At 37.4% G+C, this 24,091-nt stretch overlaps 1 protein-coding gene across 1 annotated transcript in view; it reads left to right on the top strand.

Annotated features, from left to right (window-relative positions):
- The window catches only part of TDRD9 (tudor domain containing 9), a 256,016-nt gene that overhangs the window by 106,780 nt on the left and 125,145 nt on the right, over window positions 1-24,091 (top strand). Inside the window, exons 6-7 of the mRNA XM_043986132.1 lie at window positions 19,116-19,196; window positions 21,694-21,858. Of these exons, the coding sequence (XP_043842067.1) occupies window positions 19,116-19,196; window positions 21,694-21,858 (246 nt within the window). The remainder of the gene's footprint in view (window positions 1-19,115; window positions 19,197-21,693; window positions 21,859-24,091) is intronic.

Here is a 24,091-nt window from a genome sequence, read left to right as displayed (position 1 = left end):
CTCCCTGCCCGCTCCTCCCCCCTCTGCTAGAGAGCAGGTAATCTGATATAGGTTTTATATATATATATATATATATATATATATGTATATATATATATATATATATATATACACACACACACACATACATAATAACATTAAACATATTTCTGCATTAGTCATGTAATAAGAGAAAAATCAGAGCAATGAAGAAAAACCTCAAAATAGAAAAACAACAGCACCAAAAACAAAAGAAATAGTATGGTTCATTCATTCAGCATCTATACTCTACAGTTCTTTTTTTTTTTTCCTGGATTTGGAGATCCTCTTCTATCATGAGTTCCTTGGAACTCTTCTGTACCATTGCATTGGTGAGAAGAAAATAGTTCATCACAGTAGATCAGCACACAGTGTTGATGATACTGTGTACAGTGTTTTTCTGGTTCTGTTCATCTCACTCATCATCAGCTCACGCAAGACCCTCCGGGTCTCTCTGAACTTCTCCTGCTCATCATTTCTTACAGCACAATAGTATTCCATTACATTCATATACCACAACTTGTCTAGCCATTCCCCAATTGATGGGCATCCCATCAACTTTCAATTCCTTGCCACCACATAAAGAGCCGCTATAAATATTTTTGTACATGTGGGTCCCTTTCCCCTTTCCATGATCTCTTTGGGAAAAAAACCCAAAAGTGGTATTGCTGGGTGAAAGGATTTATTGCCCTTTGGGCATAATTCCAAATTGCTCTCCAGAATGGTTGGATCAGTTCACAGCTCCACCAACAATGCATTAGTGTCCTAATTTTTCCACAGCTTCTCCAACATTTATTATTTTCCTTTTTTGTCATTTTATCCAATCTGATAGGTGTCAAGTGGTATCTCAGAGTTGTTTTAATTTGCATCTCTCTAATCAATAGTGATTTAGAGCATTTTTGTCATATGGGAATAGTTAGCTTTGGTTTCTTCATCAGAAAACTGCCTGTTCATGTCCTTTGACCATTTCTCAATTGGGAAATGACTTGGATTCTTATAAATTTGATTTAGTTCCCTATATATTTTAGAAATGAGGCCTTTATCAGAAGTACTGGCCATAAAAATTGTTTCCCAGATTTCTGCCTCCCTTCTAATTTTGGATGCATTGCTTCTGTATGTAGAAAACCTTTTTAATTTAATGTGATCAAAATCATCCATTTTGCATTTTATAATATTCTCTATCTCTTGTTTGGTCATAAACTGTTTTCCTTTCCAAAGATCTGATAGGTAGACTATTCCTTTCTCTGCTAATTTACCTATGGTATCACCTCTTATGTCTAAATCATGTATCAATTTGGACCTTATTTTAGTATAAGGTGTAAGATGTTGGTCTATGCCTAATTTCTGCCATACTATCTTCCAGTTTTCCCAGCAGGTTTTGTCAAATACTGAGTTCCTGTCCCAGAAGCTGGAGTCTTTGGGCTTATCAAACACTACATTACTAGTGTCATTTACTACTGTGTTTCCTGTGCCTAGCCTATTCCATTGATCTACCACTTTATTTTTTAGCCAGTACCAGATAGTTTTGATGACTGCAGCTTTATAGTAAAGTTCCAGGTTTGGTAGCACTAACCCACCTTCCTTTGAATTTTTTTTCATTATTTCCCTGGATATTTTTTATTTTTCCAGATGAATTTTGTTATTATTTTTTCTAGCTCTATAAAATAATTTTTAGGTAGTCTGATTGGTATGGCACTGAATAAGTAAATAAATTTAGGCAGTATTCTCATTTTCACTATATTAGCTCTGCCTATCCATGAGCAATTGATATGTTCCAATTATTTAAATCTGACTTGATTTGTGTGAAGAGTGTTTGGTAGTTGTGTTCATAGAGTTCCTGGGTTTGTCTTGGCAAGTAGACTCCCAAGTATTTTATATAATCTCCCGTTACTTTAAATGGAATTTCTCTTTCTATCTCTTGCTGCTGGGCTTTGTTGGTCATGTATAGTAATGCTGATGATTTATGTGGATTTATTTTATATCCTGCTACTTTGCTAAAGTTGTTAATTGTTTCAAGTAATTTTTGAGTTGATTCTCTAGGATTCTTTAAGTATACCATCATATCATCTGCAAAGAGTGATAGTTTTGTTTCCTCCTTGCCTCTTCTAATTCCTTTAATTCCTTTCTCTTCTCTGATTGCTAAAGCTAACATTTCTAGAACAGTATTAAATAATAGGGGTGATAATGGACATCCCTGTTTCATCCCTGATCTTATTGGGAAGGCCTCTAATTGATTTCCATTGCATATAATACTTGCTGATGGCTTTAGGTAGATACTGTTTATTATTTTAAGGAAATCTCCACCTGTTCCTAAACTCTCCAGTGTTTTTATTAGGAATGGGTGTTGTATTTTGTCAAAAGCTTTCTCTGCATCTATTGAGATAATCATATGATTTTGGTTGGTTTTCTTATTGATGTGGTTGATTATGTTAATAGTTTTCCTAATGGTGAACCAGCCCTGCATTCCTGGTATAAATCCCACTTGGTCATAGTGTATTATCCTGGTGATCACTTGCTGTAAGCTCCTTGCTAATATCTTATTTAAGATTTTAGCATCAATATTCATTAGGGAAATTGGTCTATAATTTTCTTTCTCTGTTTTTGCTTTGCCTGGTTTTGGTATCACCACCATATTTGTGTCATAAAATGAATTTGGTAGTTCACCTATTTTCCCAAATGATTTGTATAATATTGGAATTAATTGTTCTTTAAATGTTTGGTAAAATTCACCTGTAAACCCATCTGGCCCTGGGGATTTTTTCTTAGGGAGTTCATTAATGGCTTGTTCAATTTCTTTTTCTAATATGGGTTTATTTAAGGATTTTATTTCCTCTTCAGTTAACCTGGGCAGTTTGTATTTTTGTAGATATTCATCCATTTCATTTAGATTGTCAAATTTATTGGCATACAGGTGGGCAAAGTAATTGCTAATTATTGATTTAATTTCCACTTCATTGGGGGTAACATCACCCTTTTCATTTTTGATACTGGTGATTTGGTTTTCTTCTTTCTTTTTTTTAATCAAATTAACCAATATTTTATCTATTTTATTGGTTTTTTCATAAAACCAGCTCTTGGTTTTATTGATTAATTCAATAGTTTTTTTGCTTTCAATCTTATTAATTTCTCCTTTAATTTTCAGGACCTCTAGTTTAGTATCTAATTGGGGATTTCTAATTTGTTCTTTTTCTAGCTTTTTAAGTTGCATGCCCAATTCATTAATCTCCTCTTTCTCTTTTTTATTCATGTAAGCATTTAGAGCTATAAATTTTCCCCTAAGCACTGCTTTGGCTGCATCCCATAGATTTTGGTATGTTGTCTCATTATTGTCATTCTCTTGGATATAGTTATTGATTGTTTCTATGATTTGTTGTTTGGCCCATTCATTCTTTAGAATGATATTATTTAGTTTCCAATTGATTTTCATTCTACTTTCCCCTGGCTCTTTCTTACATGTAATTTTTATTGCATCATGATCTGAGAAGGATGCATTTACTATTTCTGCCTTTCTACATTTGACTATGATGTTTTTGTGCCCTAATACATGGTCAGTTTTTGAAAATGTACCATGTACTGTTGAGAAAAAGGTATATTCCTTTCTATCCCCATTCAATTTTCTCCAGACATCTATCATGTCTAACTTTTCTAGTAATCTATTCACCTCTTTCACTTCTTTCTTATTTATTTTTTGGCTGGATTCATCTAATTCTGAGAGGGGGAGATTCAGATCCCCTACTAGTATAGTATTACTGTCTAATTCCTCTTGTAACTCATTTAACTTCTTCTCTAAGAACTTGGATGCTATACCACTTGGAGCATACATATTTAACATTGATATTACTTCATTATCTATAGTACCTTTTAGCAAGATGTAATTTCCTTCCTTATCTCTTTTAATGAGATCTGTTTTTGCCTGCACTTTGTCTGAGATAAGGATTGCTACTCCTGCTTTTTTACTTTAGCTGAAGCATAATATATTCTGCTCCAGCCTTTTACCTTTACTCTGTGTGTAAAGCAGAGAGATCTCTGCTTCAAATGTGTTTCTTGTAAACAGCATATTGTAGGATTCTGGTTTTTAATCCACTCTGCAAACACTTCAGTTTTATAGCAGAGTTCATCCCATTCACATTCACAGTTATTATTACTGACTGTCTATTCCCCTCCATTTTATTTACCCCCTTTGTACTTTTCCCCCCTTCTTTCACCCTATTCCTCCTCACCGACGTTTTACTTCTTACCCCTGTCTCCCCCAATCTTCCCTCCCTTTTTGTCACCCCCTCTCTTTTCTTTACCCTTTTCTCCCTTGCTTTTGTCCTCCCTTCTATCAGTCCCCCCCTTTCCCTTCCCTTTTGCTTCCCTAAAGAATGAGCTAAGTTTCTTTATCCCAATGAACGTATATGTTATTCCCTCTTTGAATCAAATCTAATGAGATTAGGGTTGAAACAATGTTCACCCCTCCTTTCTTTCCCTCTGTTGTAATAGGTTGTTTTTTTCACCTCTTCATATGATATAATTCATCCCATTCTACCTCCCATTTCCTTTTCTCCCCTTAGACTCCCTTTTTAACCCCTTAATTTTTTTTTGTATCATCACATCAAAGACAATTTATGTTTATACCCTCTGTGTAAAGTCCTTCTGTCTGCCCAAATACATTTACAGTTCTTAAGAGTTATGAGTATTATCTTCCCGTGTAGGGATATAAGCAGTTTAACCTAATTGAGTATCCTTTTTAAACTTCTCTTGAGTCTTGTATGTTAAGATCGAATTTTCTATTCAGTTCTGGTCTTTTCGTCAGGAAAGATTGAAAGTCTCCAATGTCATTAAATGTCCATCTTTTCCCCTGAAAGAGAATGAACATTTTTGCTGGGTAATAGATTCTTGGCTGCAGTCCAAGCTCCTTTGCCTTCCGGAATATTCCGAAATACTTTGCAGTCCTTTAATGTTGAAGCTGTCAGGTCCTGAGCAATCCTGACTGTGGCTCCATGATATTTAAATTGCTTCTTTCTGGCTGCTTGGAGTATTTTCTCCTTCACCTGATAATTCTGGAATTTGGCTACAATATTCCTTGGGCTTTTCCTTTTGGGGTCTCTTTCAGGAGGTGATCGGTGGATTCTTTCAGTGATGATTTTATCCTCTGATTCTATGATATCAGGGCAGTTCTCCTTAATAATTTCCTGGAATATGGTGTCTAGATTCTTTTTCTGATCATGGCTTTTAGGCAGTCCAGTGATTCTCAAATTGGATCTGTTTTCCAGATCAGTTGTCTTTCCAATGAGGTATTTCACATTTTCTTCTATTTTTTCATTCTTTTGATTCTGCTTGACTGATTCCTGGTGTCTCATGGATTCCTTATCTTCCAACTGCCCAATTTTAATTTTTAAGGCATTGTTTTCTTCAATGAGATTATGCACCTTTTTTTCCATTTGGCCAGATGAATTTTTTAAGGAATTGTTTTCTGCAGTCAATCTTTATGCTTCCTTTTCCAAGCTGCTGATTCTTTTTTTGTTTTTTGTTTTTTTTGCAGGGCAATGGGGGTTAAGTGACTTGCCCAGGGTCACACAGCTAGTAAGTGTCAAGTGTCTGAGGCCGGATTTGAACTCAGGTATTCCTGAATCCAGGGCCGATGCTTTATCCACTGTGCCACCTAGCCACCCCCTGCTGATTTTTTTTTTATAGTTTTCTTGTTTTGCTTTCATTTCTCTCCCCATTTTTTCTTCTGCCTCTCTCAATTGATTTTTAAAATCCTTTTTGAGCTCTTCCAGGAAGGCTTTTTGTTCTTGAGACTAATTCACCTTCCCTCATGAGGTTTCACATGTAGGCAATTTGAGGGTATTGTCCTCATCTGAGTTTGTGTTTGCTTCTTCCCTATGGATACAGAAGCTCTCAATAGAGAGGGCTTTTTTTTGCTTCTTACTCATTATTGCAGCTTATTTATTTATTTTTTAAGTTGAGGTCTGCTCTGGGGGCACCAGGGTCCCTGTTTTGGGCTTCTTGTGCAGGGGTATAGGTGCTGTTTCACCAGCTTTTTACACTGAGGACTTTAAGTATGTGTAGTCTCCGCACCCCCCCCCCCCCGCCCTTGCAGTTCCTGTCTATGCGTGCTAGGATCAGTGGGCCTAGTCCTACCTGTCTTGTTCGTGGCCCTCCAGTTGGCAAGTTGCCCTCTTGGCTGGTGCAGGTAGGTTTTCCACTGTCCTTCTTGGCCACCAGATTTTTGAGCCAGATTTCAGGGACCTCAGTTGTTCAGCTGTGGCCCGCAGCTTCCTGCTGACTTGCCCCGACCCTCTTGGCACTGGGCTGCTTCCCTGTGCTGGGCCTCCCTCAGACCGACCTTTTTCCGAAGTCTTCTAAATTATCTCTGGTTGGAAGACTATGTCTTTCTGTCTCTTTGCAGGTTCTGTAGTTTCAGAATCCGTCCAGAGGCTTGATTTAATGTTCTTTTTGAGGGAACAGAAGGAGAGCTCAGGCAGCTTGCTGATTCCTCTCCACCATCTTGGCTCCGCCCTCCTTCTAAATTTATTCTTATCATCTGCCCTAATACTGAGAAAGTTCTTATGAGTTGACATATCATCTTCCCATGTAGGAATATAAACAGTTTAACCTTCTAACATCCCTCATGATTTCTTTTTCCTGTTTACTTTTTTATGCTTCTTTAGGGTCTTGTATTTGGAAGTCAAATTTTCTATTCAGTTTAGGTCTTTTCATCACAAATGCCTTAAAGTCCTCTTTTTCATTGAAGTCCCATCCCCCCACCCCCACCCCCAAAGAATATACTCAGTTTTGCTGGGTAGGTGATTTTTGGTTATAATCCAAATTCCTTTGCCCTCTGGAATATCTTATTCCATGCCCTCTGATGCTTTAATGTAGAAGTTGATAGATCTTGTGCTATCCTGACTGTGGCTCCACAGTACTTGAATTGTTTCTTTCTGGCTGATTGCAATATTTTCTCCTTGACCTGGGATCTCTGGAGTTTGGCTCCTGGAAGTTTTCCGTTTGGGATCTCTTTCAGAAGGTGATTGGTGGATTCTTTCAATTTCTATTTTACCTTTTGTTTCTAGAATATCAGGGCAGTTTTCCCTGACAGTATCTTGGCAGATGATGTTGAAGCTCTTTTTTTGATCCTGGTTTTCAGGTAGTCCAATAATTTTCACATTATCTCCCCATGATCTATTTTCTAGGTTAGCTGTTTTTCCAAGGTGATATTTCACATTTCCCTCTCTTTTTTAAAATTCATTTGGATTTGCTTTATTGTGTCTTGGTTTCTCATAAAGGCATTAACTTCCATTTGTTCAATCCTAATTCTTAGGCAATTATTTTCTTCAGAGAGCTTTTCCATTTGGCTTTATCAAGCTTTTTTCTCCTGACTTTCCTACATCACTCTCATTTTTTTCTTTACCTCTTTTACTTTATCTTCAAAGTCCTTTTTTGAGTGTCTCTGTGGCTTGAGACCAATTCATATTTTTCTTGGATGCTTTGGATGCATGAGCTCTTTGCTATCCTCTTCTGAGATTGCACCTTCATTTTCTTTGTCACTAAAGAAACTTTCTGTGGTACATATCTTTCTCTGTCTGTTCATCTTGCCCACCTATTTCTTGACTTTTAACTCCTCCTTAAAGTGGGGCACTGCTTACAGGCTGCACTGTCCCAAGTCTCAGGGGGTCCAAGGTGGTAAAGTTTAAGGATTGGCAGGTTCTTAATTTGCCTGGCTTGTTCTCTGGTCTGTAAATGACCCCAAGCCTACCTGCTCTTCAATCAGGCAACAAAATTTTGTTTGCTGTTGTTGTTAGCTCTGATGAGCTTGTGCTCCTCCCTCATCTGGGCCTGCCACTCAAGATTGCTTCCTTGTTGGGAGCAGCTGGGGTGGAACAACTGAATTCCACCTCAGCTCCGGCAGAGCCTCCTGTAGTCTTCCCCTGGCCAACTGCTTGACCCTCTCACCAGACTGTGAGCTTAGTTCCAGAAGATTGTGGTGCTGTAGCCAATTCAGAGGCTATGGGGGTAAATTTCTCTGGCAAGGCCTGCCTGGAGATGGATCTGTGTTGGTGCTGCCACACAGCTGGAATCCACTCCAACCCTGGTACAGTAGACCCCTCCTGCTGAATTTTTAAGTTGTCTTTGGGTGGAAAATGTTCTCAGCCTGTCCTTTTGTGGGTTCTGCTGCTCCAGGAATTGTCTTAGGGTATTATTTGGAGTTTTTTGGAGTGATTGTGTCAGGAGCTCCAAGCCTTTCCTCCACCATCTTGGCTCTGCCCTATAGTAATTATTTTAACTGTCACAATCTCAGTGGGCTGAGACATGAAAGGAGAGGGCAGTACTGGATCAAGTGACAGTTAAGTTCAATTTGGCTGGAGTAGACAGTTTATCAAGAAGAAAAGGAAAAGTCGGGGGCAGCTAGGTGGCACAGCGGATAAACCACTGGCCCTGGATTCAGGAGTACCTGAGTTCAAATCCGGCCTCAGACACTTGAGACTTGCTAGCTGTGTGACCCTGGGCAAGTCACTTGACCCCCATTGCCCTGCCAAAAAAAAAAAAAAAAGAAAAGGAAAAGTCTTTGACCTAGGGTTATTTTGATTGTGGAGGGCCTTGAATGTCAGACTAAAGAACTTGTGTTTAATTCAGCCAGCAATGAGGAACCATGGGTGGTTTCTAAGCAGGCTAGTGAACTGATCAGAGTTGAATACATTAGAAGACACAGTTCCTCCCCTTTAGAAGCTTATTTGGAGACAAGTAGCACCCAATCAAATCAGTGGCATGATTTAAAAAAGAACAAAAGACAAGGTCACATCCTTGCTTCCTCTTCCTCTCTTTCTGGAATCGTAAACTCTGCAGACCTCCTGACCCTGGACCACTGCTGAGCTCCATGCAAGCTCTTTGCAGACCCAATCAAAACACCATTAATGATTAATGAAAATGAAGAGGCAAAAAAGAGTCAGTGAATGTGACAAAAGACCCCCCTTCCCTTTCTTCTGAGAAGAGGGGTGCTCACCTGGGACAGGTTAAGGGGAAACTAGCCCCTAACAGCATAGGTGGAAACTGCAGATTTTTAGTCAGTCAAGGTATATTTGTGAGGGGTCTCTAGCTAGAGGAATAAGGAAAGGGTTCATGTAAAAAGTGTTACTAGAACAGAATTTTGGAGGAAACAAGGGATTCTAAAAGACAGAAATGAGGTGGGAGGGTATTCCAGTCACGAGGGACAGCCAGTGTAAAGGTATGTTGATGGGAGCTGGAGTGTCACATGTGAGGAATAGGAGATTGTTAGGAAAAACTTCTTAACAATTCACTAAGAATTGTTAACAGTTATTAAGGAATTAACAATTTCTACTCTCTGAAAATGGAAAGGGAGGTCTTGGGCAGTGGTGGGTTCCATCTCATTGGAGATCTTTAAGTAGGGACTGGAAAGTTCCTTGTCCAGGATGTTGTTATGGAAATTTAAGCAAAGAGACAGGTTGGCATAAGTGGCTTTTCAGGTCAGTTTTGATCATGTGGACTTTAACCCTCCTGTAGAAGATACCAAGAATACCAGGGCAAGAGACCCTTCATGAACTAAGGCAGTGCAGACATGGACCATCATCCTAAAGATTGTGTAGACAGACCCTGGTCCTTCCTGACTTTTGACCAAGCTGCAAACCTCAAGGTATCATCTCCTGGCCCTTGGTAGTTGGGGAGATCTGGAGGGAACACTCTAGAAGGCTCCAAGAGTCTGGCTCTATGTGTTCAGTTTCTGGTCCCACTCAGTGGATCTTGTACAGTGAACAAATTTGAGTGACCTGTGACTGATAAAGGGGGATGCCCTACTTTATTTAGACAGCTTCTGTGCTCTGTCTTGGAGCATCCATCAGGACTTAACAAGTCCCTCTCCTCCCCAGAAGGTGATGGCCTTGATCAGATGTCAAACTCAAATAGAAAAGGGCCTCTAATCTGTGTGTAGAGCACAGCTAGGTGTCACAGTGGACAGAGCTCTGGGTCTGGAGTCAGAAAGATTTGATTTCACATCTAACCTCAGACACTAAGCTGTATGATCCTGGGCATATTTGCCTCAGTTTCCTCATCTGTAATATGATCTGGAGAAGGAAATCGCAAATCACTCCAGTAACATTGCCAAGAAAACCCCAAATGGGGTCACAAAGAGTTGGATGTGACTGAAACAACTGAACAATAATAAATCTGTATATAAGTATCCCTGAAAGCAGCAAACTTAATTTTAAAATGTAATGCTATGTTTGTGCATACCCTTTCATTCAGCAATACCACTACTAGGTCTATATCCCAGGGACCCCCCCCCCAAAAAAAACCCCAAAAAACAAAAAAAAGGGAAAAGGACCTATTTGTACAAAAATCTTTTTTTGTAGTGGCTAAGAATTAGAAATCAAAGGGATGCCCATTAATTGGTGAATAGCTGAACAAGCTGTGGTATATGATTGTAATGGAATAATATTTGGTATGAGAAATGACAAGCAGGAACGATTTCAGAAAAACTTGAAAACACTTACATGAACTGATACATAGTGAAGTGAACTGAACCAGGATAATGTTGCACACAGTAAATGTTGGATGGATGAAGAACTGTGAATGACTTAGCTATTCTCAGCAATATAGTGATCCAAGACAATTCCAAAGTTCTAATGATGAAGCATACTATCCACCTCAAAAGAAAGAAATGATAGTGACTGAACACAGACTAACACGTGTTATTTTTCATTTTCTTTCATTTTTTTTAAAATTTGAGTCTTCTTATATAAAATGGCTACTATGGTAATGTTTTACATAATTGCACGTGATAACCTGTATCTGATTGCTTACCACCTCAGGGAGGGAGGAGGGGAGGAAAAAAGGAGAGAGAGAGAATTTGGAACTCAAAACTTTAAATAAAATTGTCAAAAAAAGTTGACAAAAAAATAAAAATAAAATGGAAGTGATTACCAAAAATTTTTTTTCCCTATGTATCCTTACCTCACCTAGAGAGCCATCAAATATAACAAATAAAACAAATAAAAGAGGAAGAGGGGCAGCTAGGTGGCACAGTAGATAGAGCACCGGCCCTCAGGAGGACCTGAGTTCAAATCTGGCCTCAGACACTTAACACTTACTAGCTGTGTGACCCTGGGCAAGTCACTTAACCCCAACTGCCTCACTAAAAAACAAAAAACAAAAAACAAGTGAACCAGAAAATAACAAGAAATCATTTAAGAATCAGATTACCTTAAATCAATGAGACCCCTCCCCAATTTGTTAAGTGTCTGAGGCCAGATTTGAACTCAGGTATTTTAGAATGTCTCAGCAGCCAGTTAAAGAAAGAGCCTCCTTTTCACCCTTTGGCCAGCTGACTAGAACCAGTTAAAAAATGTCTACACATGCTTATGTCTGCAAAGGAAATACAAAGTAATTCTAGGGGTAGGGGAGGCACTATCAGCCGTGGGGATCAGGAGAAGTGACTATATTGGCAGAAGGTGATATTTGAGCTAAAATCCAAAGGAAACGGGATCCTGAGAGGCAGAGGCCAGGAGAGAGTGCCTTCTAGGCTCCCATCTGGATGGGAGTGAGATCTGTTACACATGACTAATAGCAAGAATATCAGTTTGGTTGGATCCCATAGAGTGATGAAGGGGAGTAATTTTTAGTAAGGCAGGTTGAGGCAAGGTTGAGAATGGCTTCAAATGCTGACCAGAGGGATTTTATCCTACAAGTATAGGGATCCATTTGAATACATTTGGAATGGAAGGGACATAGTTAGCCTTGTGCTTTAGGGAACATTGCTTTGGAATTATCTGTGTGAAGAATCCATTTGAGTGTTATATGAGCTTTGCTGTGACTCATTTTTGCAGGCAGTCTTACTACCATTACACCTCAGGGTTGTGGGATGGATGCCCTGTTGATTTGGTGTGGTTCCTTTCTCTCTTGGCTTTCTTTCAAGGCTGTGTTCCCCTTTACTGTTAGGGATTAGTGATTAGAGCTTCAGGTTTATTTAACCACTTAACACTCAGTGGGTTTTTTTTTTAATGAAGGGATATGACAAAAACAACTTAGAAAACATTTCTCCCAATATCTTGAGGATTCTCCTCTACCCAGTAAGTTCAAGTTCAAAGGCAGCCTTGCTGTTTGATGAGTCTTTGGCTAAGCTCCTTTTGAGCTGGGGTCCTGAAGGTCATTCCTGGAAGTTGCTCCTTGTTCCTTGGGGTATTGGTGCTGTTTAGACAACCAGACTCTGGGAATTCTGGGATGTTGAGGCACCCTTTAGAATCTTTGAATTTTCTGCTCCCTTCCCTGGTTACCTTGAAAAGAGGAGACACTGAAGTTTCCCCAAGGGATGCTGAAGCAAAAATGCCAGTGTTTCAATTGAATAGGATTTAAAAAAAATTATTAGTAGTATCTTTTTTCTAAAAGGCCTTTTTGAATACCTTCATGGTCAAAAGAATCTTCTGTTTACTATATGGTTAATTGACTAGAACTAGTAATATTCTTAGATGTTTCACATTCTCCCCAAGACATGGCTGTTCTCTGTCATCATGACTGTCCCATAAGCAGAAAGGAGGCTCTCCAGAGTATCTATGTCAAGATACTGTTAGGTGGTGAATATAACACTGTCAGGAAGACCTGAATTCAAATCTGACCTCAGACATTTACTAGCTGTGTGACCCTGGGCAAGTCACTGAACCCCAATTGCCTCAAAACAAACAAAGACACTTAGGAACACTGCACTGTGCCAAGCCCTATTATAGTTGGAAGAGACTTGAGGCAGGGGGAAAAATAAGAATATTATTACACTAATATAGGGGAGGGGTGATGAAGAAATGAATTATGTTAAATGGAGAGAAGGGAATATATAGTAGAGATGTTGTGGAGGTACAAACAACAATATTTGGCAAATGATTGTATATATGGGGTGCATCAGAGTCAAGTGTTGAGGAGGGGACTGAGATTGTAAACTATGGTAGCTGGAAGGTTGGATGTGCCCTTAATATACATGGGAATGTTTGAAAGACGGGTGTGTTTTACAGAAAGACAATGAACCTATATTTTGAATATTTGAGTTTGAGATGCATATAGGACATCCTGTTTTAAAGATCCAATTAGATATGTAGATTGGATATCATCTATGTACATTGAGATGTTGCACATGGGAGCTGATAAGATCATCATGTTGGAGTGGAATCCTCTGTACCTTTTCATGTGGTTGACCATTCCCTCCTCCTGCACATTTATTTCCTAGCCTGGATTGTCACAGCAATGCTTTATATTGACTCTGTTCCTGTCTGTTCCTTAGTCTCCTTTGTGGGGTCTTTATCCATAATCTACCATAATCCAGACATCTAGTAGTCCTTGTCTATTTCCAGAGTCAAGCTTCCCATTACAAATTGTCTGTTAGACATCTACACTTGGACATCTCATGTGTATCTCAGACTCAAGATTTCCAAAATGGAAGTATCTTTCCCTTAAACCTACCTCTTTTCTGAAATAACCCATTTCTTTCAAGGTCACTAACATTCTTCCAGTTACCCAAGTTTGAAACCTTCTTTTCTTCAGCTCTTTACTCTCATCCTCTTCTGTATCCAATCACTTGCAAAATCTACCTTTCTAACACTGATTTAATTTAGAGATGTCAAAATATGGGCCTTATGGGCCACCCCTCCTCAGTACCACCCAAACTAAATTAAAATATAATTTGGATTGGAAAACTAATGCATTGTTGGTGGAGCTGTGAAGTGATCCAACCATTCTGGAGAGCAATTTGGAACTGTGCCCAAAGGTCTATGGGACTGTTCATACCCTTTGACGTAGTGGTACTACTGCTAGGTCTCAATCTCAAAAATACCACAGAAAAGGGAAAAAGACCCACATGTACAAAAATATTTATAGTAGCTCTCTTTGTGTGGCAAAGAATTGGAAATCAAGGGGTTGCCTATCAACAGGGGAATGGCTAAACAAATTGTGGTATATGAATATAATGGAATACTGTTGTGCTGTAAGAAACGATGAACAGGAGGAGTTCAGAGAAACTTGGAAGGACTTACATGAACTGATGCTGACTGAGAGGAACAGAACCAGGAAAACATTGTACACAGTAACAGCAACATTGTGTGATGAACAATGGGGATAGACTTGGTTCTTCTCAGCAGTGCAACAGTCCAAAACAGTTTCAAAGAACTCGTGATAGAAGATATTCTCAACATCCAGAAAAAAGAACTGTGAATTATGAATGCAGATTGAATCATACTGTTTCTACTTTTGGACTGGTTTTTTTTTCCTTCCTGTTTTAGGTTTTTCTTTTCTGCTTTGATTCTTCCTTCACAAGATGACTAATGTAGAAATATGTTTGATGTGACTATACATATACAACCTATATCAAACTGCTTTCTATCTTGGGGAGGGGGGGGAAAGAAAAATTTAGAACTAAAAATCTAGTGTAAACAAATGTTGAAAACCATCCTTATATGTAATATGTAACTGGAAAATAATAAAATAAAATTTTTAAAAATGCAATTTGGAAATATTTAACAGAATTAATTAAAATACAATGAAACATGAATAATGTTAATATGTGGTTTTCTAAGTCAGTATGAAGGGATCCTTGTATATGATTTAGTGGCTCCTGTTTCTATTTGAGTTTGACACTTATGATCTAATCCATTTCCTTTTCTCCAGTGACATGGCCACCATCTTATTTCAAGCCTCTACCACCTATCTCCTAGACTATTTTAATTGTCTCCTACTTTGTCTCACTGCCACTCATCAATCTCTCTCCCTCTACAATCCATCTTCAACATAACTGCTAGATGGATAGTCTTCAATTATGGGTCTATGTCACTCTGCTCCTTAAGCTTCAGTGGTTCCTTATTGCCTCTAGGAAAAATTGTACCCTCTTTTTCTTGTCATATAAAGCCCATCACCATCTAGCTCTAACCTAACTTTTCAGTCTTCATATTATTTCCTTCTAACTCAGCACACACAGTTCTAGCCAAACTGGCCGGATTACCATTCCCTGTATACTGCACTTTCTGTCCTTCTGTGCTTTGATTGGAATTTTCTCCTCTGTACCTTTCTTGTCTTGGAATCCCCTTGTTCCCTTCAGGGCTCATCTTGTGTGCCCTCTCCTGCCTGAGAACCTCACCAATCCTCTCTACCTCCCAGTTCTTAGATCCTCATGTTACTTTTTGTTTACTGTATATGCATGTGTATGTGCATGCCCATTGATGATGTGCCTGTACTCTGCTAAGTGTTGGGGATAGATACAATTTCAGTCCCTACTTTCAAGGAGCTTACATTCTTTTTTTTTTAAAGAAGAGCTCTAGCTTCTGCCAAATATGCAAGAAGGATAATTTTGAGAGCGTTGAGGATTTGGTTAGTGTAAAAATATTTTGACTGACTCGGGCTAAATTTGGGGGGCTGATCTGACTGGGGTACTTACTAACTGTGCTATCTGACTGCGTTTAATTTAATATGGGCTTAACATGGGCCATATATAAAGTTCCACCACACTACTCCACTCTCAAATTGATAAGCAAAATATTAAGAAGCCTCTCAACTAAATAATCAAAGCAGAGTTTATTTATGAGATACTATTTAAAATTAAGAATACAGGGAAATAAAATGTACAACCTGACTGCTTTCCTGTGGTCTCTTTCCCACCTGCTGCACTTTGAACTTCTTGAATACAACAAAGGGCCTTAGCCGCCTCTTTCTCAGGGCACTCAGGTACTTTATTCTAACTCCTATTAATCTTCACTTTCTCCAACCTATACCCTGTGCTGACTGCTTCTGTGCTCTCCGCTGCCTCCTGTTCAGTCTGTCTTCTGCAGCCTTTGCTCCTAGTCCTCCGTTGCTGTTCGTCTCTTCCCCCCCCCCCCCTTTCTAATCTCGTCAGCCGCCCTCTTGACCTCTTCTCAGTCCCCTGTCTCCTTGTCCGAACCCCTTGCTGTCTCATTCCCAGGTCTTTATATACCTTTTCTTCTCTCCACTCAAACCTCTGGGCTTCTTGCACCCCCACAGACCAAGCTAATCTGCCAGTCAGGGCTGCGGCTGGGGGGGGCTGCTCCAGCATCACGTCCCTCACCAGAGCCCAGCCTGGACAAGCCCGGTATCTCTTGGATTCCCCTGCTCAGGTCGGAGGGAGCTGGGGCTTTTTCCCCCCAGCTGTCTGACCTGCCTTCTTGTACAGCCCACGGGGTTTTTTGGCTCAGCTGAAGCTGAGGAGGAGGGGAAGAGACCCTGAGGGCCTAAGGCTTTCTAATCTCAGCCTAAAGGTAGGGTCCCCAAATAAAAATAAATTTCCACATTAGCAAGAGAACTGAATGAGGGGAAGATACCAAACATTTGGGGAAAAAAGTAATGCAGTATTGTTACTTTAAAAAAAAAAGACAGTCTTAGAAATATAAAAAACTTCATGTCTCATATGCTTACTTTTCTATCTCTATAAAAATTTTATGGTAATAAGCTGTATACATGGTAAGGACATCCTTGATGAAGGATGAAGGAAAACAGGCTTTTGCAAAGTATATTCTGTAGTAGATAATATCTTTATAGTTATACATTTGACAGAGTACAAAAAAAGTTTATTGAGTATTAAAAAAAAGGATTTTGGAAAGCTAAACATCCCACTATTCTACTGTGAGATGACAATATGCAAGCACAGTAGTGGCTATGGAGGAACTCTTTGGTCCTGAAAGTTAAAGGGCTGGTGAGGGAGTCTCTAGGGTGGTATGTTGATATGCTTCTTCTGAGAACAATGGCAGAGTTGATTTGATCATGGTTCAAAGTTTCCTATTTCAGTGGTGAAGGGAAATAGGTAATCAACATGGGAAGAGTGACTACTGAGGAGAAGGCCAGAGATTTGGGAGTAAAGAGAAGTGTGGTAAGGGCATCTCCTGCAATAGTCACCTTGAAGAAGCTTTTATATGTCAGGAGAGTGAGATGTATGTTGTATTATATTGATATTGATATATGTTTCTTTACTTTTCTTTAATTTGCTATGTACACGTTGTATCCTTCCATTGGAATGTAAGCTTCTTTAGACCAGAGAATGATTCCTTTTTGACCTTATATTCCTCATTGCTTGACAGAATGCTTGGCACACAATAACTTCTTAGTAAAGGCTTGTTGTTTTGAATTTACTATTATATTTGGGTAATGAGTCATCCTGATACAAATTATTTATAAACAAAAATGAATACATTATTTGAAGTGGTGTGGATATACCAGTAATATGGGACTGAAAGACAAATATGAATATAATAACTGATACTTGTCTATCACTCATTCTCACATTACCTCTTTTGCAGTTTTTCTTAGGGAAGTGCACTTTTAGTTGTTGGCTTAAATGTCAAAATGGCTAAAATCATAATCATTCTGTGACAAATTAAATTTAAAATTTTACTTTTATCAGTTTGAAAATGTTATTGGAATAAAGGACTGATCTTAAAAACAATAGGTGTCAATAAAGCTAATTTTAAATATAATCTGTTTTAGATGCAAAGTACTTTTCACACTTAATATTTTTGTTAGAAAAGGGCAAGAGATTTTTTTTTTTGTAGATGTGAATTATTATGGTTACCAATTAATGGCTCAAGTCAGCAAGACTTGAATTTAAATCTGGCCATGGACACTTATTAGCTGTGTTGTGATTCTGGGCAAGCCATTTCACCTGTTTGCTTCAGTTTTCTCATCTGTAAAATGGGGATAAATAATACTACTGATCTGCCAGGGTTGTGGGGAGGATCAAATAGTAAGTGCTATATAAATGTTAGTTATTTTCATCATATTTTTTTTTTTAGTGAGGCAATTGGGGTTAAGTGACTTGCCCAGGGTCACATAGCTAATAAGTGTTAAGTGTCTGAGGCCAGATTTGAACTCAGGTCCTCCTGAATCCAGGGCCGGTGCTCTATCCACTGTGCCACCTAGCTGCCCCTATCATTATTATTATTAAAGGATACAGTCAAAGTGTTTTGCTCACAACAGCCTTTTGAAATATCTATTGCAGGTGATATCCCCATTTTATAGATGAAGCACTGAGGCTCTGAGAGGTGACATCACTGCCTTGTGGTTGTATGACTTCTCAGTGGTAGAGCAGGGGCTTAATTCTACAGCTTAAGATTCCACATCCAGTTGTCTTTCTATGTGATTTTGCTGCTTTTTTAGAGTAGCAGTGCTCAAAGTGTTGTCCACAGACCTCTGAGAATTCTCACGGCTCTTTTTATGATGTCAAAACTATTTTTGTAATAATACCATGTTATTATTAGCCTATTAAAATGTGTCTATTTCCAGCTACATATTTATGTGAGATCAAATTTTCTTCATGAAATTCATGTAAAATAGTATATCACAATTGATTTTATTTAGGAGAAAATACGAGAATCCACCTGTCTTCTATTACGCCAGACATTAAGTAGATTTGCAATTTTTTGTGTGACCTTGGGAATTATAGATCTAGAGTTGGTAGATACCTCAGTGGCTGTTTGGTCTAATTCCTTCATTTGCACAAAGAAGGAAACAGGCCCAAGAACATGAAGGGGCATGCCCAAGGTCACACGAAGTTTTGGCCAAGGGGGCATATGTTAGAGGAGGTATGGCAGAATTTGAACTCTAGTCCTTTGCTACCAGAGGTAGTGTTCTTTCTACAGTACTTTGCTTAACCTTTTCAAGTCTGCTTATCCGATTCAGCTTTCCTTGTTAGTGTGATAACACTGTACCTCGTCCCTCATGACCCATCTATCAGTCTAGCATGTGATAACAGAAGAAGGTAGTATCTCACTCACATCCTAAAATTTGGCTGATACTGTTGTGGCTTATACCTATCTAAAGAAGGTGTTCAGACTTCGATTGGCATTGGATGAAGGAAGAGATATCTTATAGCCAGTGTCTGATCTCACATCAATCCTGGTGCCCTTTTCCTATTAGACCTGTGGCTTAAGGTCAGTTACAGCCTGTTAGTTAGCTGGTCTGGTAAGTGATACTTGATACACGGGGAATGTAGCACAGGAATAGAAATTTGACTGAAATGAATATACCAAAGTGAAAAACAGCTGATGCCTTTTATTCTTCCTCTAGCAGTGTTGTAGCTGGTACTTACTTGATGCCTCATGTTATTATCTTTTTGTTTTTTGTAGGTACATGAACGTACAGAGGAAATGGATTTTCTCTTGTTGGTTGTTCGAAAACTTTTAAGGACAAACTCACGTTTTGTGAAGGTGAGCGTGACTTCTCTGAACAAAAATAAAATGCTCAAAGTCATATTTTGTCTTTCACTTTTTATTTTACCTGAATTTAAATGGAAAATGGGGACTTATCAGATTCAATAATATGTATGGTATCTTAGTTCTTGTGAGGAGGGAAGCTAGAGGGGATTTTCCTATGACCATGGTAATGTGTTTTGAGTACTTTTAAAATAAAATTATATTAATGTCTAAAATTTGCTTCAGGATATAGAAAAATCTAATGATAGTTGACTGTAATGAAATGCTTCATATTAGAGACTTGTCTTTACTGAACTAAATGCTTTAATTTAAAAGCACAGGAATGAATTTGAAGATTAACATTAAGTTTTAAATGACAACAAACTGTAATTAAAGTCAAATAAATGTAAATGTGGTACTATTGAAGAGACTTTCTATCTGGTTCCATCCCAACCTACCAGACTTATTTTATATGATTGCACTTCATGGACATTGCCCTTTAATCAAATTGACCTAGTCCTAGACATTCCCTGAAGTCCTTGTTCCATCTTGACAACTTTGCACAGACTGTTCCCCCTATGTCTAGAATATATTCCCTTTTCACTTTTGCCTCTTAAAATCTTAGGCTTCCTTGAAGGCATCTCTCAGGTGCTACCTCCTACACAAAGTCTTTCCCAGTTCATGTTCTCTTGCTTCTCAAATGATCCTAGTATTTACTTATTTATTACATGCTTGTTGTCATTCCCCCAGTAGAAATGTATGTTTCCTAAGGGTTGAGAACTACCATGTTGTGTTTGTACTCTTTGTGCCTTGTCTATGGCAGATGATTAAGCATCCAACAAATGTTTATAATGGGGATATTTTGATGTGACTTTTAATTCACTTATTTGGACAAGCTGTTGTGAGGAGAGGGAAGGGAACAGGCATTTTTAAGAGCCTGCTATGTGCTAGGCACTGTGTTAAGTGACTTAAAAATATTATCTTATTTGATTAAATGAGAGCTAAGTGAAATTAGTGACCATTCTGAATTATATAAAACACTTCTAAAGACATGTAGATTTAATACTTGAATTGAGTCTTCTTTCGTTTGTTTTGCAGGGCAATGAGGGTTAAGTGACTTGCCCAGGATCACAAAACTAGTGTCAAGTGTCTGAGGCCAGTTATTGTTTTTGTTTTTTTTTTTTTGCGGGGTGAGGCAAATCGGGTTAAGTGACTTGCCCAGGGTTACACAGCTAGTAAGTGTCAAGTGTCTGAGGCTGGATTTGAACTCAGGTCTTCCTGAATCCAAGGCTGGTGCTTTATCCACTGTGCCACCTAGCTGTCCCTAGGGGACTTGACACTTACTAGCTGTGTGAACCTGGGCAAGTCACTTAATCCTCATTGCCCTGCAAAAAGAAAGAGAGAGAGAGAGAGGAAGAAAGAAAGAAATATAGCAGCTTATTTAAGGAGAACCTACTGTAATTTTCTCTTATAGGGATCTTTAGGGGAAAGTATTTTGGAATGATTGTTGGCATATTAGTATATATGTAGACTCATGCTTCTAAGTGATTTATGAGTGTTTGAAAACTATTCTTTTAAATAACTTCCTGTTTGACAGAGAAGATAACAAAGGCTCAGAGCAGTTAAGGGCCTTGGCCACAATTCTAGAGAACATAGAGCCAGAATGAGCAGTAAACTTGGCCTCTGCCTTCCAAATGAGAGAACCAGTCTCAAGACCTTTGGCTATGTTATAAAATAATTAGAATACTTATTAAGGGAACTGGAATTTCAAAATCTGAGTTTAGAGGTGTTGGCTCTTTAACCACTTTTCTTTTGTATTTTTAGCTTAAAGATGCTACCAAAATACAACTATTATACCACAAGTCTTTTGTTCAGTTTTTGATTATCCTATTTAAAATGTTATTCTTCAAGCATTTAAATTATTTTAAATATGTTTGAGATTATTTTAATAATATAGTTGAAATGTATAATTGGTATCTCAAATCTTTACATGGTGGCATTGAATTTTCTGTTAGGTTTTTAAGCACAGGAATGAAGAAGAGAAATGTCAATTTCAGCAGAAAAAAACTTTAAATATAGCACCTTACTGATAGTCATGACTCAAAACATTGAACTTAATTGTTAGGAAAATTTTGTTGCATTTTTGAATCGTTTTTCTGAAAATGTTTTGTGATTAAAGACCATGAAGTTTATCACTTTCCTAAATGGTACATAACTCAGATTTATTGGAACAAGATTAATTTCTTTATGGCTTTCTAACATTACCATAGGTAAATGTAGAAAGTTAACAAATTCTGAAATATGTCTGAACATAAACAATTGTTTCCCTTCCTGATAAATACATAATCTTTTAATTTGTTATATGATACCAAATTAGTTTAAACAGTATAAGACATTTTATAAATTATTCTTGTGATATGTTTGTTCTAAGATGTTAAAAAGAAGTCAGAAATAAAAATAGGTGTTTTGATTATGTTTAATGATTGTTTTTTACCATACCTTTTTAAAATAGGTAATCCTGATGTCAGCTACTATCAACTGTAGAGAATTTGCCGACTATTTTGCTGTTCCAGTTCAGAACAAAATGAATCCTGCTTATGTGTTTGAAGTGGAAGGCAAGCCTCACACAATCGAAGAATATTACCTTAATGATTTGGTACATGTTAATCATATCAGGGTATGTTAGAAAATATAGTTTTTATTGTTTATAATTAGCCTAATGTAACATTCATGCCAGGATTTGGGTACAACAGCAGACTTACAGAGAGGCAGACACTTAGTGAGGAAGATCCTCTGATTTATCGTTAACAAAAACTACAGAGTAGTAGCCATTATACATATGCTCAAATAGTGTGTTTATAGATCAGCATGCTGACAGAATCCACTAATTGGTTCTATGCCCATTAGCATTGCTAGTTAGCTGGTATTTCTTGATGTCTTGGGAACCTCTACCTCTTGTCTTTTGTGCCTTTCTGACAGTGCTGACTCTGTATTCCCCTTGATGTTTCTTTTCTTCAATACATTCTGGGTTTTTATGCTAATAAATGGATGAATTAAGAAAAATAACATTTTATTTTGTTGAATCAACAGTTTCAGGAAGTGGAGAGGCATTTTTAAAAACTAGCTTTAATTTCCAGAAGTAATATTGATGTGGAATGGACATGACATTGTGTCATAATACCACATGGAGGAGAGTACCCTGACAGTGTAACAGTCTAAAAGATTGTAGTTGATTTTACCAAAAGAATTCCTGTCTCATGTAAAAATAAAAACTTTTATCTGAGTACCACAGTAAACTGACTGCATATGAATTGATGTAGGTCACAAAATGAGACTTGCAAATTCTCCAACCTAATTATGTTTGTAAGGTCAGTAATGCCATTAAAATAAACTAACTGTTATAAATAGGAGTTTACCCTTTATGGGTAATTTCTTCATCGTTTTTAATAACTGAAATGTTTTTTGATTCATCCTGTAATAAGAGATCCATTTTTATGTGCGTTGAACATTCACCATTTACCTTATTCAAGAGACAGCCTCCTTTTTAAATGAAAATTTAAGTTTTATGAAATTAAACAACAGACAAAATTAGCATTTCCATATAGAAAGTAGACTAGAAAAAGAGGATTGTATATAAATATGAGGCCAAGAATTGCGAGGAGATAAGAAAGTGAAAAAAGATGCAGAAATAGAAAAATGTTGATAGTAATCCTTTTTGTTATAACAAAGACCTGGAAACTAAGGGGGGAGGGTTGCCTATCAGTTGGAAAATGACTGAATAAAATAAGGTATGATTTGAGATCTATTATTGCTATGCCTCCTTTCCCAGTATATAAAAATTATTTTTTAATTATTTCCCTTGAAATTCTCGATCTAATATTTTTTCAGATAAATTTTGTTAATTTTCTTTCTAACTTTCTAACATACTCCTTTGGTAGTTTGATTGTTGTATTAGGTGGTATTGTCATCTATCCATTGGCAATTAATATTTTATAATTGTGATTTTTTTTTCATTTTCTTCATATAGTTACTGTCTGTGTCAGCTAAGATGAATTCCCAAATGTTTTTATACTTTTGGTTATTATTTTAGATGGAATATCTTCCTGTTAAGTTTTCTTGGTAATGTATATGAAAACATTACAATGATTTATGTAAATTTCTTTTATATCTTGTAACCTTGAAATTAATGTTTCAGTTAAATTTTAATTTGCTTTTTTTGGGTTCTCTTGATAGATGATAAAAATTATATGCAAAAAGAGATAGTTTTGTTTCTTTTTTGCCTTTTACTTATTTTCTCTGCTAGTTAGCATTTTTAGCACAATATCAAATAATAGTGTTGATAATGGATGTCCATACTTTATCCCTGATTATATTGTAGAGTTCTCTATCTGGCCTTTATCCATTGCATCTAATATTGGTGGTGCTTTGCTTTACTATCATATTAAGCAAAGATATAATTATTCCTATGCCTTTGGGATTTTTAAAAAAAGAAATGGGTATTTGTCAAAAGCCTTTTCAGTACATACTAATATAATTATGTGATTTTAATTCTTTATTATTGATATGGTCTATTCTATGTGTAGTTTTCCTTATATTGAGCTAATATTTGTAAAGTGCTTATTAGCACAGTACCTGGCACATATTGGGTGCTATATAAATGTTTATTTCCTTCCCTTCTGTTTTCCTGAGATTGAATCAATCTTGCGATACAAATAAATCCAGTGTTAAATCTTTTTAATATGTTGTTGGAGATTTTTGGTTAATATCATATTCAGATTTTTACTTTGATATTTGTGAGATTTCTTTGTAGGTATCTTTAATTTCTCCCCTTTTTAGAAAATCAGAACTGTATTTATCTCCAAGGAGGAATTCAAGAAGATGCCTTTTCTTATTTTTGGAAATCATTTATG

This window comes from Dromiciops gliroides, chromosome 2 (genome assembly GCF_019393635.1).
Source record: "Dromiciops gliroides isolate mDroGli1 chromosome 2, mDroGli1.pri, whole genome shotgun sequence".
NCBI lineage: Eukaryota > Metazoa > Chordata > Mammalia > Microbiotheria > Microbiotheriidae > Dromiciops > Dromiciops gliroides.
The sequence above is the reverse complement of the archived record's forward strand: the minus strand, read 5'-3'. Positions and strand labels throughout refer to the sequence as shown.